This window comes from Saccostrea cucullata, unplaced genomic scaffold (assembly GCF_032062105.1).
Source record: "Saccostrea cucullata isolate Sc308-1 unplaced genomic scaffold, CSIRO_AGI_Scuc_v1 ctg3010, whole genome shotgun sequence".
Classification (NCBI taxonomy): domain Eukaryota; kingdom Metazoa; phylum Mollusca; class Bivalvia; order Ostreida; family Ostreidae; genus Saccostrea; species Saccostrea cuccullata.
In genome coordinates, this window is record NW_026925726.1 from 76,924 (window position 1) to 90,797 (window position 13,874).

Consider the following 13,874-nt stretch of genomic DNA (forward strand, 5'->3'; position numbering starts at 1 on the left):
GTGAAAGGTAGTTAATTGACCGATGCTGGAAAGTGGAAAAATTCTCCCCAAAAGAGCGCAAAAAATATTGCGTCGTAAATTGCACCTTTTTTGCATTGCGCGATCTGTACTACAGCGTTATGGTCTAAGACTAGAATATAAAACCATAACGCTATACAGATCTGCAGCTACTCAAGGTGATACATTTTTTTTCAAACGCGGTTAAAAAGGACTTATTCGTATATTATATGTACTAGGTCTTTACGACCCCCGCTCCACGGGACACTTACTAACAGATGTTTGTCTGCCAAACCCACGTGCAGCATTGTTTTTTTCTTTTCGAAAAATAAGAATTCCTAAAACTGCAAATGATTTGATTTTAGGTACTAGTATGCAGAATTATTAAATACAAATAAAATAAACTGCATCGTTTATAAAAACAAGCTCTTGATAAAGAGACAAATTATAGGCACCCAGAATCCCAAGGAACGAAGGAAACAGACATCAACCAGAGTGCCTGCAATTAAAATCTAAAGTTCAATCATTACATTCAAACTGAAGCAGCAACAGGTAAAATTAAGGGCACATACATCGACATCAAGTGATTGATTGATTACTGAGTATTGTTGTTTATGCCGAATAGACAATATTTCAGCCATATTTCGGCGGTATAAACTTAAATACTGTATGGGTATACTGTTTTGAAAGTTATTGGGTTTCTGTGGCAGACCCAAAGGAGCCTACTTTCTTTCGAAAACCATTTTCACAGGACTGGAGAAACGATCTTTAGCGTGCCAAGAGGGAGGGTGCAATCCTTGATACGGGGATTTAACGTCCCATTCGATGGACTTAGCGCATCAAGTGAGCGCTAGAACTAATTGAGAGGAAGGACATCAAGTGAGTGCCAGAAGTAGCTTAGAGGAAGAGCATCAAGTGAGCGCTAGAACCAGCTAATAGAGGAAGGGCATCAAGTGAGCGCTAGAACTAACTTAGAGGAAGGGCATCAAGTGAGCGCTAGAACTAACTTAGAGGAAGGACATCAAGTGAGCGCTAGAACCAGCTAATAGAGGAAGGGCATCAAGTGAGCGCTAGAACTAACTTAGAGGAAGGGCATCAAGTTATAAGCGCTAGAAATAACTTAGAGGAAGAGCATCAAGTGAGCGCTAGAACCAGCTAATAGAGGAAGGGCATCAAGTGAGCGCTAGAACTAACTTAGAGGAAGGGCATCAAGTGAGCGCTAGAACTAACTTAGAAGAAGGGCATCAAGTAAGCGCTAGAATCAACTTAGAGGAAGGACATCAAGTAAGCGCTAGAACCAACTTAGAGGAAGCAGAACGCCGCGAAATAACAAGTAGGAAATTGATTACAGAAAATTACAAGCAGATGAAGATGTGAGTGGTACAGTTCTCAGAGCTCATAATCAGAGAGGTCTCTTCAGCATTTGACTTTACATTGACTTGTTGGTATCATTGAGAAGAAAGCACTTATTGAACCATTTGCAGTTTACGTTTTACAGGTACCCGGTACTTCAATGAAATTTGCAGTTAAACATCTTCGAAACGTTAGGGTGTCTTGTGTCACTTCTTTGCCGTTTGGGAACGAGTTGACACAGGATCCCTGACATTTAGCAGATACATTTAGAAAACACATCCGCTGAGTCAAAACCGAAGCTCTATGTACAATAAAAGTCCAAATCAGTAGACTTTTTAAGTCTCATCAGAGACCTCTGATTTAGACTATGTAATTATAAAAGAATTTAAAATTTTGTTAATTTTGCATGTTTGTTATTTATACAGAAAATTTTACAGTAAAATATTATTTTATTTGACTTAATATGTTTACAAGATCTCTGTCATCTTTCTCTCTTAGTAAAGAAGACTATATCGAGGGTATATATATATATATATATATATATATATATATATATATATATATATATATATATATATATATATATATATATATATATATATATATATATACATAGAAGGAAGTTAATCGCCAAGCACTCAAATCGAAACTAGATTTTTTGGCGTCACATGACACTGAAGTTCCAGGTGTATCTACTATGAAGTGATTGTTTTAACGAAAGCACTGCCCAGGTAGGTTATCGGATTTTATCGGATAATAAAATTCGTATCCAGTGTAGTACTAGTAAAAGCGTGTTAGTAAAATTTAGTTCTCAATAGCAACATGTGTTTGTTTATCAAGTACTTTCGTTTTGATGATTTTACCTGAAAACCATTAATTGGTCTTAATCAATTAAATGTTAGTATAAGTACTACATATGTGGCAAAATTTTGTTTGAATTCACTTAGATTGAAACAGAAAAGGGCAGTATTTAACTTAAGAAGATCATCACAATTTTCACTTTCTTTTCACACTTGGATCAGAATCCACCTGAAATTATTAAGGTCTTCCGTTCCAACGGAAGACCTTATTGTTTTCGTTCGGTTTCTTTTTCCCTATTATTATTATGTTCCCCAAACGGAGTTTGGGAACATATTGTTTTTACTCTGTTTCTTACTATTATTATTCTTTTTTCTTCTTATTTCTTCTCCGGTACTTTTTTGTCCGGGAGTGTTCTCAAAACTGTGAACCCAACTAAGTTAAAACCTTTTTAGGATTAATAGGTGTGTTGTGTAGGTGTGCTGAACGAATGTCATTTTGCGCGCATACGCATGCACGTGCAGGCGCGGGAAATGAGTGAATTCACTGATATACTTAATATAGCTATTACTTTTACATTTTTTGATGAAATGCTTTGAAACTCATTACATGAGGATATATTGATAGTATTAATATAATGACACTGTCAAATTAGCACGAACTCACGCGCGTGCACGTGCACTTTGCTCTGATTGGCTGAAACTAAAATCTCAATATCTTTTTTATTTTTGCACTAAACACTTTGAAATTTTAAACATAGTCATGCATTAGGATATTACAATTTCTAGAAAAAAATTAATGAAATCACGCGCATGCACGTGTGTTGCAATCTGATTGGCTGAAACTTTAAATGGGTATATCTCCTTTATTTATATATTTTTTATATGTACGTCGTCACTTCCGAACGTGAGATATGGACGATTTACTGATTTTTAGAGGGCTGGCTTGTCCTGGCAATCACTGAAAAACGAATGAAGATATATTGACTTGAGATTTTCAGTGAAGGTAGAGGAAGGATTGCTGAATTGCTTTTTTGAGTCTATATCTTTCCAGCGCAAAAGGCGTTGAAGCTCGCCTGAGCCGAAAAATTGTGTTGTATTATTGTCGCAAAATTTAACACGTTTTCTCTGATATCTTGATACGTATCAATTTTTTGTTAAAAGATAGATAATAAAAGTTGTTCAGAGTTAGATTTTCTATCATTTTATATAAAGAAAAGGGGTGTGACCCCTCAAATAAAGGGCAATCAGGGGCCAAAATTCTCTCATCTATAACTCTTTATTTATCAATTTTTTGTTATAAATAACTGAAACGAAAATGTTTATCATAACAATCTACATCAATGCATTGTAAAATCGTGATAATATGTTCGTATTTAAGGGGTCATATAGGGACCAAAATGTTCATTCTTGGATTCATTATGTCTCCAAAAAGGGAAATATTTTGATAAGCGGTATCGAGTAAAAGATGCTCATGTTGTCTTTTAAACATTATACAACCATTCTAAATATGCAATATATAAACGTAAAAAAATTTAATCAAAGGAGAGACGTCTTGATATCATTATGATTTAACAAAGTTCATTGTCAAACTCATATCTTATCGAAAAATCGGACGGAAAGACCTACTCGTTGCTCGCAACGAGATCTCATCTAGTTATTTATATAATTTTATCTTTAAAATAATGATTTTGTTATTAAATTAAAAAAAAACATTGTTGTAACAATCGGACTTCCGTAAAATTATGACAATTTTTAAAATTTTAAAATCAATCTCCTTTTCTGGTCTGTACACTCCATAAAATTTGTCAAAATTATCAGTTTGTTATATTAACTTATTTAATTTGTTAAATCATATATCAACTTATTTAATTTGTTAAATCAAATCATTAAATAATTTGTTAAAACATATTAGTAATTTATCATATCAAATTATCAATTTGTTATAACAAAATGATAATTTTTTGCAACAATTCAAATTAATAATTTGTAATAACAAATGAATAAATTAATATAACAGATCAATAATTTGTTAAGAAATCATGAACAACAAATTAACAATTCGTTTCAACAAATTAATAATTTGTTATATCAATTCAATTCGTTTTTACAACAGATTAAGTACTATATTGTGCATGTACACTCTGTGCATATGTTCACTCATAAATCCCTATAAGCAAGACGTAAAAATTTCACAGTCTTAATATAGGTCTGTTTCACTCAGTTATTTTACTAGAAGAATTACTGGACAACAAAGCTTTATGATTAACGTGATGGTTTCAATTTTTCAATCGCCAGCATCATCTCTTACTTAGTCCGAAATATTTAACGTTTTTCCAGGCTTTTTTTTATTGCAATATTTTACGTGCCAGGAAAACGTAAAAAGTCCAAAAATACCTGCATGGGATTTATGCCTCTCAGTTGATTCGATGTGCAAAAGCGTGTTTACGCATGAAAATTCCAAAACGAGAAAGCTTCTATCAAACAAGTTGATAAAACAAGGATGTTAGCATTTGAAAAGGTTTTGATACATGACCTTGTCAGCAAATACAACCAATTTTAAAGCTGACATGAACTCTAAAAAAGCCATCATTTTTCATTTTGAATGACGACTTACTACATTCCTTACGCCTTTGTCCGACCATATTCTTATTCCGTCATATTTAATTGAAAATTTTTGGTCACCTGTACCTGCTATATATAGCCTTGTACGATTTTCACTTGAAAAATTCTTGATACTGTAAACATGTACACATCTCCGATAACAAAGTTTTTAGAAGTCCATAAACTGACCAAATACATGTTTGAAAAGTAAAAATTCAACAAAAAATAGAACTATAAAGGTTTAAATTATTTTTATGCATTTGCTGCAATATAGCGATAAACTAACACGGAATACATACATGTACATCAAACACCCATGCGGGTCGAGAAAACGCGTCAAACGCAGTGATAAAAACATTTACCTGACTACTGCTATCGTTACAAGGATGTGCACATGTCGAAAGAATTATCTATTTTACTTTTATTGAAAAATGCTCTGAAACAAAAAATCACACGGCTAAAAATAAAAGATGCTTGGACACACGTGAAACATGAAGAATCATTTTATTTGGTCTTTGGGAAAATATCAAAGGTTGAAAGCTCAGTGGGGTTTTGAAAAAAAAATGCAAGTATTTTTTTCAAAAATAAACATTATCTTGTATAAAAACATGTTGTAAATAAAATTTACGATTAAGTATATGGTTTAACTTCATCAAATACAAAAAAAAGCAGGCATTTTTAAAATCATTCACCTTTTGAAGATATTTTCCCGTGATATGAGGGGGGGGTAAAATAGAACATGCATAACACTCTCATAAAAATAATTAAGAAAAACGTCTGAAACAGATTGGATTTCTTTATGATCAATTATTATCAAATAAATACTGTGTATTGGCTTTATTAGACCTAATATAATTTGTTTTGAAAGTTATTTATAATTTTATGCACTATGAAAGAAAAAGTGAGCACGTTCACAAACCATTTTCACACGCTCCCCCAAAAGTCGAGGTGCTGAAATTCCCAGAAAAAAAATAAAGGAATCGTAATTTCCTTGTAATATGCACATCTATACACATTGTGTCCTAAATATCTGCAAAGTTTGACGAAATTGTGTGCAGCGGGACATGAGGAGTTGCGCTGACAAACAGCTCACCTCTATATTCAAGATATGGCCAAAATCTAAATGTAAAAGGCGGAAATTGAAAAATAAAGAATTCGGAATTACATGGTGATGTGCAAATCTACACACACATTGTCTTAGAGGAAGGGCATCAAAGCGACAAAACTCTGTACAGTGGTTTAGGAGAAGTTGCGCTGACCAAAAAAAAAGGAAGGGCAAAAAGACTGACTGACGGGTCTAAAACATTAACCTTAGAGTGAAGGTTATAAGTTAAACGAGTAGAAATTCTTTGGTAAGAGCATCAATGAAAATAGAAGCTAATGTGAATTAAATCAAGTGAGCATAAATAATTAATGATTATTAGAAAAAGCATCAAGTAGAGCGCTAGAACTAACTTAGAAGAAGGGCATCAATTCTACCTAAAACTAGCTTTTTAAAAGGACATCAAGTAAGCGCAAGTTCGACACATACGTTAGAGGAAGCAGAACGCCGCGAAATAACAAGTAGGAAATTGATTACAGAAAATTACAAGCAGATGAAGATGTGAGTGGTACAGTTCTCAGAGCTCATAATCAGAGAGGTCTCTTCAGCATTTGACTTTACATTGACTTGTTGGTATCATTGAGAAGAAAGCACCTATTGAACCATTTGCAGTTTACGTTTTACAGGTACCCTGTACTTCAATGAAATTTGCAGTTAAACATCTTCGAAACGTTAGGGTGTCTTGTGTCACTTCTTTGCCGTTTGGGAACGAGTTGACACAGGATCCCTGACATTTAGCAGATACATTTAGAAAACACATCCGCTGAGTCAAAACCGAAGCTCTATGTACAATAAAAGTCCAAATCAGTAGACTTTTAAAGCCTCATCAGAGACCTCTGATTTAGACTATATAATTATAGAAAGAATTTAAAATTTTGTTAATTTTGCATGTTTGTTATTTATACAGAAAATTTTAGAGTAAAATATTATTTTATTTGACTTAATATGTTTACAAGATCTCTGTCATCTTTCTCTCTTAGTAAAGAAGACTATATCGAGGGTATATATATATATAGAAGGAAGTTAATCGCCAAGCACTCAAATCGAAACTAGATTTTTTGGCGTCACATGACACTGAAGTTCCAAGTGTATCTACTATGAAGTGATTGTTTTAACGAAAGCACTGCCCAGGTAGGTTATCGGATTTTATCGGATAATAAAATTCGTATCCAGTGTAGTACTAGTAACAGCGTGTTAGTAAAATTTAGTTCTCAATGACAACATGTGTTTGTTTATCAAGTACTTTCGTTTTGATGATTTTACCTGAAAACCAATAATTGGTCTTAATCAATTAAATTTTAGTATAAGTACTACATACGTGGCAAAATTTTGTTTGAATTCACTTAGATTGAAACAGAAAAGCGCAGTATTTAACTTACGAAGATCATCACCATTTTCACTTTCTTTTCACACTTGGATCAGAATCCACCTGAAATTATTATTTATATATACCAAATACAAGAAAGTACCTTAACCCCCTCTTCTTATCCCTTCAAAGCGATTATATTACTTTACTTCAATGCTTAGAAAACGTGTTTTCATAAATATAACAAATTACTTCATTATAACAAATTAGTTATTTATATTAACAAACTAGTAATTTATATAATTTGTTATTTAAAAAATAAGTCATTTGTACAAATAAATAATTTTATCTTTAAAATAATGAATTTGTTATAAAATAAAAAAAAAACATTGTTGTAACAATCGGACTTCCGTATTATGACAATTTTAAAAATTTAAAATCAATCTCCTTTTCTGGTCTGTACACTCCTTCAAATTTGTCAAAATTATTAATTTGTTATATTAACTTATTCAATTTGTTAAATCATATATCAACTTATTTAATTTGTTAAATCAAATTATTAAATTAAATAATTTGTTAAAACATATTAGTAATTATCATATCAAATTATCAATTTTTTATTTCATTTCCGAAATAATTTTCTTTTCATTTCCGGAATTTACCTGTGCGGCAATTCAATGTTTTCTAAGTAAAAGAATATGGAATTTGAAAAGCATTTATACCAATGAAAATATTAATAAGAAAAGAACACCTATACATCTTTGCATACATGTAGCACTAAGTCTAGGTAAAAGAGTTCAATGAGCATAAAATTTTTTCAAGAGCACTAAATATGTCACTGACAGCACCATACTTATGTCCAAGTATAAACTGATAGGTTTACAAAATTAGATTTCAATGATTTATTTTTAATTTACTTCTTTAAATTTTTCAGAAGGAAGGTTATCAAATCTGTAACTATACTAACTACATATGTATTTGAAAAATGTCGGAAATGAAAACAAAAAAATGTCGGAAATGAAAAGTTGATAATTACCAAAAATTCCGGAAATGAAATGCAGCCGACTAATGTTTTTCATAATTATTATTAAATTAATAATGTGTAGGGATTGTTCTATTTTCCCCAATCATGACAAAGAGCACACGGCGGGTGTGACCGGTAGGCAGGGCATGCTCTCTCCTCCATGGCACCTAGCCCCACTTCTCATGTTTTTGGAGGTACATGTTTGCTTGTATGTTCGTACACCATATTTCATTATTACAAATTCTTTAATAGCAACTAGCAAGTTATCAATTTGTTTAACAAATTACCAATTGTCATAACAAATTACAAGTTAGTTATATAATAAATTGATAGGTTGTACTTATTATAATAGAACATTGTAAAATTGTACGTTTTAACTTATAACGCATACGCATTTTAAAGATTAAAAGCACATAAGAGTTAAAAATTTGCATGAAATACAGAACTTCAATTGAATGGCCAAATAAACTACAATGTACATGTATATAGTTCTGTCCTCTGACCTCGTGCACTTCGTTAACAATGCGTAATTGCTCAAAGGACAAAACAGTAACATGTATACTTAGTAGTCCGAATCAAAATAGCTGATGTTTTCCAGGCTTTTTTATTGCCACTTTGTTTTTTGACTTGCCGGGAAAACTTGTCATCCTCTTCATCAAATACTGGGGCAGTTTCGAGAAAAAAAATAGAAAACAAAAGATTTTCAATTAAATATAATATTAAAACTGATTTTGTCAAATAAACAATGTGGATATTGGGAATCCATCATTAGTATTGCTTTTCTTTGCAATTACCACTCATGAAGTCTAGAACAAAAAAAATGCAACATAATAAAAATTTTTAAATATTTTTGTTTAAACTTTAAAAATCTATCATCTGTAGATGTCAACAGAAGATCGCTTGTTTGTGGTCGCCATTGACTTTGGAACCACCTACTCTGGCTATGCCTTCTCATCGAGAGGGGACTTCGCCACGGACCCTATAGACAATATCACCACCAACCGATGGCAAGCAGGAGATTTGTTGTCCGACAAAACACCAACTACTCTTTTGTTGAAGCATGTTGAACCAGACAGTCGGCAAGAGTTCGTAGCATTTGGATATGAAGCAGAAGACATTTACAGTCGTCTGCCCGAGGAAGAAAAAAATGGCTACTACTATTTCAGACGATTTAAAATGGCTCTTTATGATGAAGATAGAACAGTGGTAGGTTGATTACAGTTATCAATGACATATTATAGGAGAACGTGTTTTCCGCCCCCATTATTTGATCACATGGTTGAATATGCTTTATTCAATATTTTGACGTTTTACTGCTCACAACGTTCGACACATCCTCGCAATACCAGAGGTCATGAGTCAACACGCTTTCGATTGGCGTGGATATTGTCGCTTTTATCTTGCACTTTTTATGTGAATGTATGTTACTTTTCAAGATATTTCATTATGCAGGGAATTAACAGATAGCTAAATTGAATATGTACGAGGGCTGTTCAATAAATAATGTCCTCGGTGCTCAGAAACAAGCAAAAGACGCTTTTCAATGATTTAGTCTTCATGATTTTACTTATTAATCTCTTTTAATTCAAACACATATCTGTAACATTTTTTTCATCCAATTTCTGATTGTTTTTAGTACTCATTTGACCCTTATTATACTGGAAAATGGCAGATCCAATGATTTCGAAAGGTGTTTTTTTTTCAAGTTTGGAAATAGAAACAGAGTCAAATAGAAAACAAGTCAAAAGGTCAAAGATCTGGCAAATATTGTTAATGTGAAAAAACAATAACTTTCTGTTTAACCCTGAAACCCCTTTACTCTTCAGGGCATGCGGGTTAGGACGCTGTCATGAAGAAATTTAATGTAGATTCTTGATTCTGGTTCCATCCTCTTGTAATCCTTTCGATTTTTTTTTTTGCAAAAAAATTGCTTTCTAGACTCCTTCAGATATTAAACTGTCTCCCCGAATACGAATTTGAACAACAATACCACTTGTATTTAAAAAAAATTGCATATAAATCTGTCTTTGTGCTCTTGCAATTCTTTGCTTTTGTCGGACCTTCGCCGTTTTTATCAAGTACATCATATGGTAAATTTTGTTTTGATGATTTTTAGCAATAGATCCATTATTTATTGAACAGCCCTCGTAGAAAACAAAAGTGAAATATAAGCATTACAATTTAAGGATGCCATACAAGACAAGATTTGAGAAAAATAAAAAATATATAAATAACTATTCTAAAAATAAAGTTTCATAATACCCAAAAATTTAGAGGTAATTTTAAAAAATGACAAATCATACAATGTAAATCCACAGGTGCTTGGGGACGGGAACCCCCGTTCCGTTTTAGCATCAGAGAGTACTAGTATGTTTGTCAATAACTTACATCGTTTAGAAATTGTTCATAGAGAATGCTTAGCAGAGGCGAAAAAGTAGTATTACAAAGTATTCTTCATCTTCCTGACACTTGTTATGCAATGAATATCTTTTTTCCAGGCTCTTACCAGAGATACTAAGATAAAAGATATCAGGAACAAGGAGTTGTTGGCCTTGCATGTTTTCTCCCATTCCATTGAGTTCCTGAAGAAGACCTTTTTTGATAATTTTAAGAAAAAGAGCTTACAGGATAATATAGACCTCGATAAGGAAATCTTGTGGGTTTTGACCGTTCCTGCCATCTGGGATGACGCTGCTAAACAGTTCATGAGAGAAGCAGCTAAGGAGGTATATAAGTACTAGTAATACCGGTATATTCAAAATCGAGTTGAGAGTCTTTGAACAGTCAGTTTAGTTCAGTGTTCAGGTTTTTAAAACCATATCAATCGTGCTTCCAAGTGACTCAAAGACTCAAACTTATGTAAAGCATTTGCAAATACATATGTGACACGGTACAAATTCTAGAGTGTACAATGAAAGCTCAAATACTTGCAAAACATTTATACTGAATTTGAAAGTAAGCAAAACAAGAGTAACTGTGTGCACTGAGATCACCAAATGATACCATCGCCTATCATACATGTACATGTTTGATTAAAATGGCAATGTTTTGCTCTGGAAAACTCGGAATAAGTGCCAGATCAAAAAGTTAAATAGGAGGTGCACATGCATGACATTATGTAATGAAAAAAAAATTGTGAAAGTATAAAGTGCTTTAGGAGGAGTTGCGGATAAGAGATGGGTATACCCTTCAATATTATAGAAAAATGGCTGTGTCAATGTTTTCCTTTGGGACCCGTAATATGTAGAGTAAAATAGGAGGTGCACAATGGCACTTTGTAAAAGAGAATCCGTGAAAGTCTCATTAAATTTCATTCAGTGGTATAAGAGGAGTTGCGGATAAGAGATAGGTACCCGAAAGCAGGGGTATAATAAATTAATGAGAGAGATGCAAGAGGCAACAAATGAAATTTACTAGTATATGCTCTAGCTAAAAATCTGTTTTCTTAAATTATTTAAGGCTGGGTTACCTAATAATAGACTCATAATTTGCCTTGAGCCAGAAGCGGCGTCTGTTTACTGCAAGTACCTACCTCTAGAAAGACTGGAGCAAGACGCATCATTGCATGCACTACAACCAGGCAGGAGATTTGTTGTAGTAGATGCCGGGGGTAAGAGGGAGAGTTGATTTTATAAGAAATTAAGCCTAAATACTAATACATTGTATATTTTTATCAAAAAAGGCAAGGAAAACTTGTTGATTTTTATTCGACCTCTTGCAATTCTCATTAAGTTTTAATGCAGAAAGAAAAATAAATGAATTATTTAATTTTTTTCCGCAAAGGTTCATTGACTGCATACTTGTTATTTATTTCGATCTATTTGATCCTCGTAAAATCGTACGTAAATATGTATCAAGCTGATTGTCTGCCTTATCTGCCTAAATACTGTAATTGCATTTGCAGTGAAAAAATCCGCTAACAGGTATTTAACAATTTTCATATAAATGAGGTCTTCATTGTTAGGAGGGACCATAGATATGGCTGTCCAGGAAGTAACGGACGACAATAAACTACAAGAAATTGATCATGTCCAGGGCGGCAACTGGGGCGGAATTTATGTTGACAAAGAATTCGAGAAGGTGATTGAAGGCATCGTAAGTCAGCCAATTTTGGAGGCCTATCGCTTAAACCACACTAGTGATTACATAGAACTTTCAAGATTTTTTGAAAAAAAGAAAAGACAACCCCAAAATAGTACAGTGCGTGTAACTGTGCCGTTGTCATTACTAACATTTGTGCAAGACAATCTCAACTCAACTATAAGCGAAAGTACCAAGAAGTCTGAAGATAATAAAGATATTAAATGGAGGCGAGAAAAAATGCAAATGCCTCTGTCAATTTACAAGAGATTGTTTGATAGTGTCACTTTACAAATAGCACAACAAGTGGAAAGAATAATGATTTCGGAATGTAACAGGGGTACCGATCTCATTCTAATGGTTGGTGGTTTCTCTGAATGCGAGTTGTTACAAAAGGGGATAAAAGAAAGTTTCCCAAGATGCAAGATTGTAACACCACCCGATGCAGGTTTATCTGTTCTCAAAGGAGCTGTTTTATATGGACATGACCCAAGCATTATCCAAGCCAGGGCAGCTAAATACACGTATGGAGTGGCCATAAACAAACCTTTTGATACCAAAATTCACCCTGAGTCCAAGAAAAAACTTGTTCACGGAAAATTGTACTGCAAAGATGTCTTCAGCTTGCACGTTAAAAGAGGCGACATTATACGCGTTGACCAGCCCCCAGTTAAGAAATCATATGTCCCTCTCTATCCCGAGCAGTCTGCTATGGATATCAAGGTATATGCCTCAACAGCTGAAAAGGGAAAAATTCCGCAATATACAGACGAAAAAAGCTGCAGATATCTTGGTGTGCTGACTGTAAACATGCCAAACATTGAGAAAGGACTAGATCGAGAAGTGAGCGCACTGCTAAGATTTGGGGATACAGAACTTACTGTAGAAGGAATTGACGAAACATCTGGAGAGAAAGTGGAAATACAGTTGGACTTCCTTGCTGGTGGACCTTAAAATTATACACTTGAACTGATAAAAATTATGTTTTGATTATTTAGCAGCATTTTAACCAAGATTTTTTGGCCATATTGGTAATAAATTTAGCGGAGCATATTGAAATTTTTTCCTTGCGTTGAATTTTATTTCAAATGCCAAGAAAAGGATTTTTTTCTATAGAGTCTTCGTTTGTATAATATAGATTTCAAAATATAGAAAAATAACTACACATATGTAAAAAAAAAATCGCTCTTTTGAAGATGATATGTAAATTCATGGATAATGAGGAATTTTTAGAAGTATCTAGATTTTGACTGCAACCGTGATGAAACAGACCAATAGAATTTTACAGAAACGATAACATGCAACATTGCATGCTCATGTCTTGGGTATTAAATACGAGGAACGTTCAATAAATAATGTCATCGGGGCTCGGAAAAAAGCAAAAGACGCTTTTTAATGATTAATCTTCACGATTTGACTTATTAATCTCTTTTGATTAAAATAGATGTCCGTTAAAGTTTTTATTTAATTTCTGATTGTATTTAGAACATATTTTTGGGTATGACCCTTAGTATACTGGAAAAAAGCAGATCCAATGATTTCCTGGACTTGTTTTTATCTTTCTGAAAGGTGTTTTTTCAAGTTAGGAAATAGAAACAAGTCAAAAGGCAA

At 33.2% G+C, this 13,874-nt stretch overlaps 1 protein-coding gene across 1 annotated transcript; it reads left to right on the forward strand.

The window, feature by feature from the left end:
* Nucleotides 1-6,890: 6,890 nt before the first annotated feature.
* On the forward strand, nt 6,891-13,217 carry LOC134269676 (heat shock 70 kDa protein 12A-like). Its single transcript, XM_062751884.1, has 5 exons — nt 6,891-6,984; nt 9,066-9,389; nt 10,682-10,909; nt 11,643-11,793; nt 12,148-13,217. The coding sequence occupies exons 2-5, from the start codon at nt 9,066-9,068 to the stop codon at nt 13,215-13,217; spliced, it is 1,773 nt and encodes a 590-aa protein (XP_062607868.1). The 5' UTR covers nt 6,891-6,984.
* The last annotated feature ends 657 nt before the right edge of the window (nt 13,218-13,874 follow it).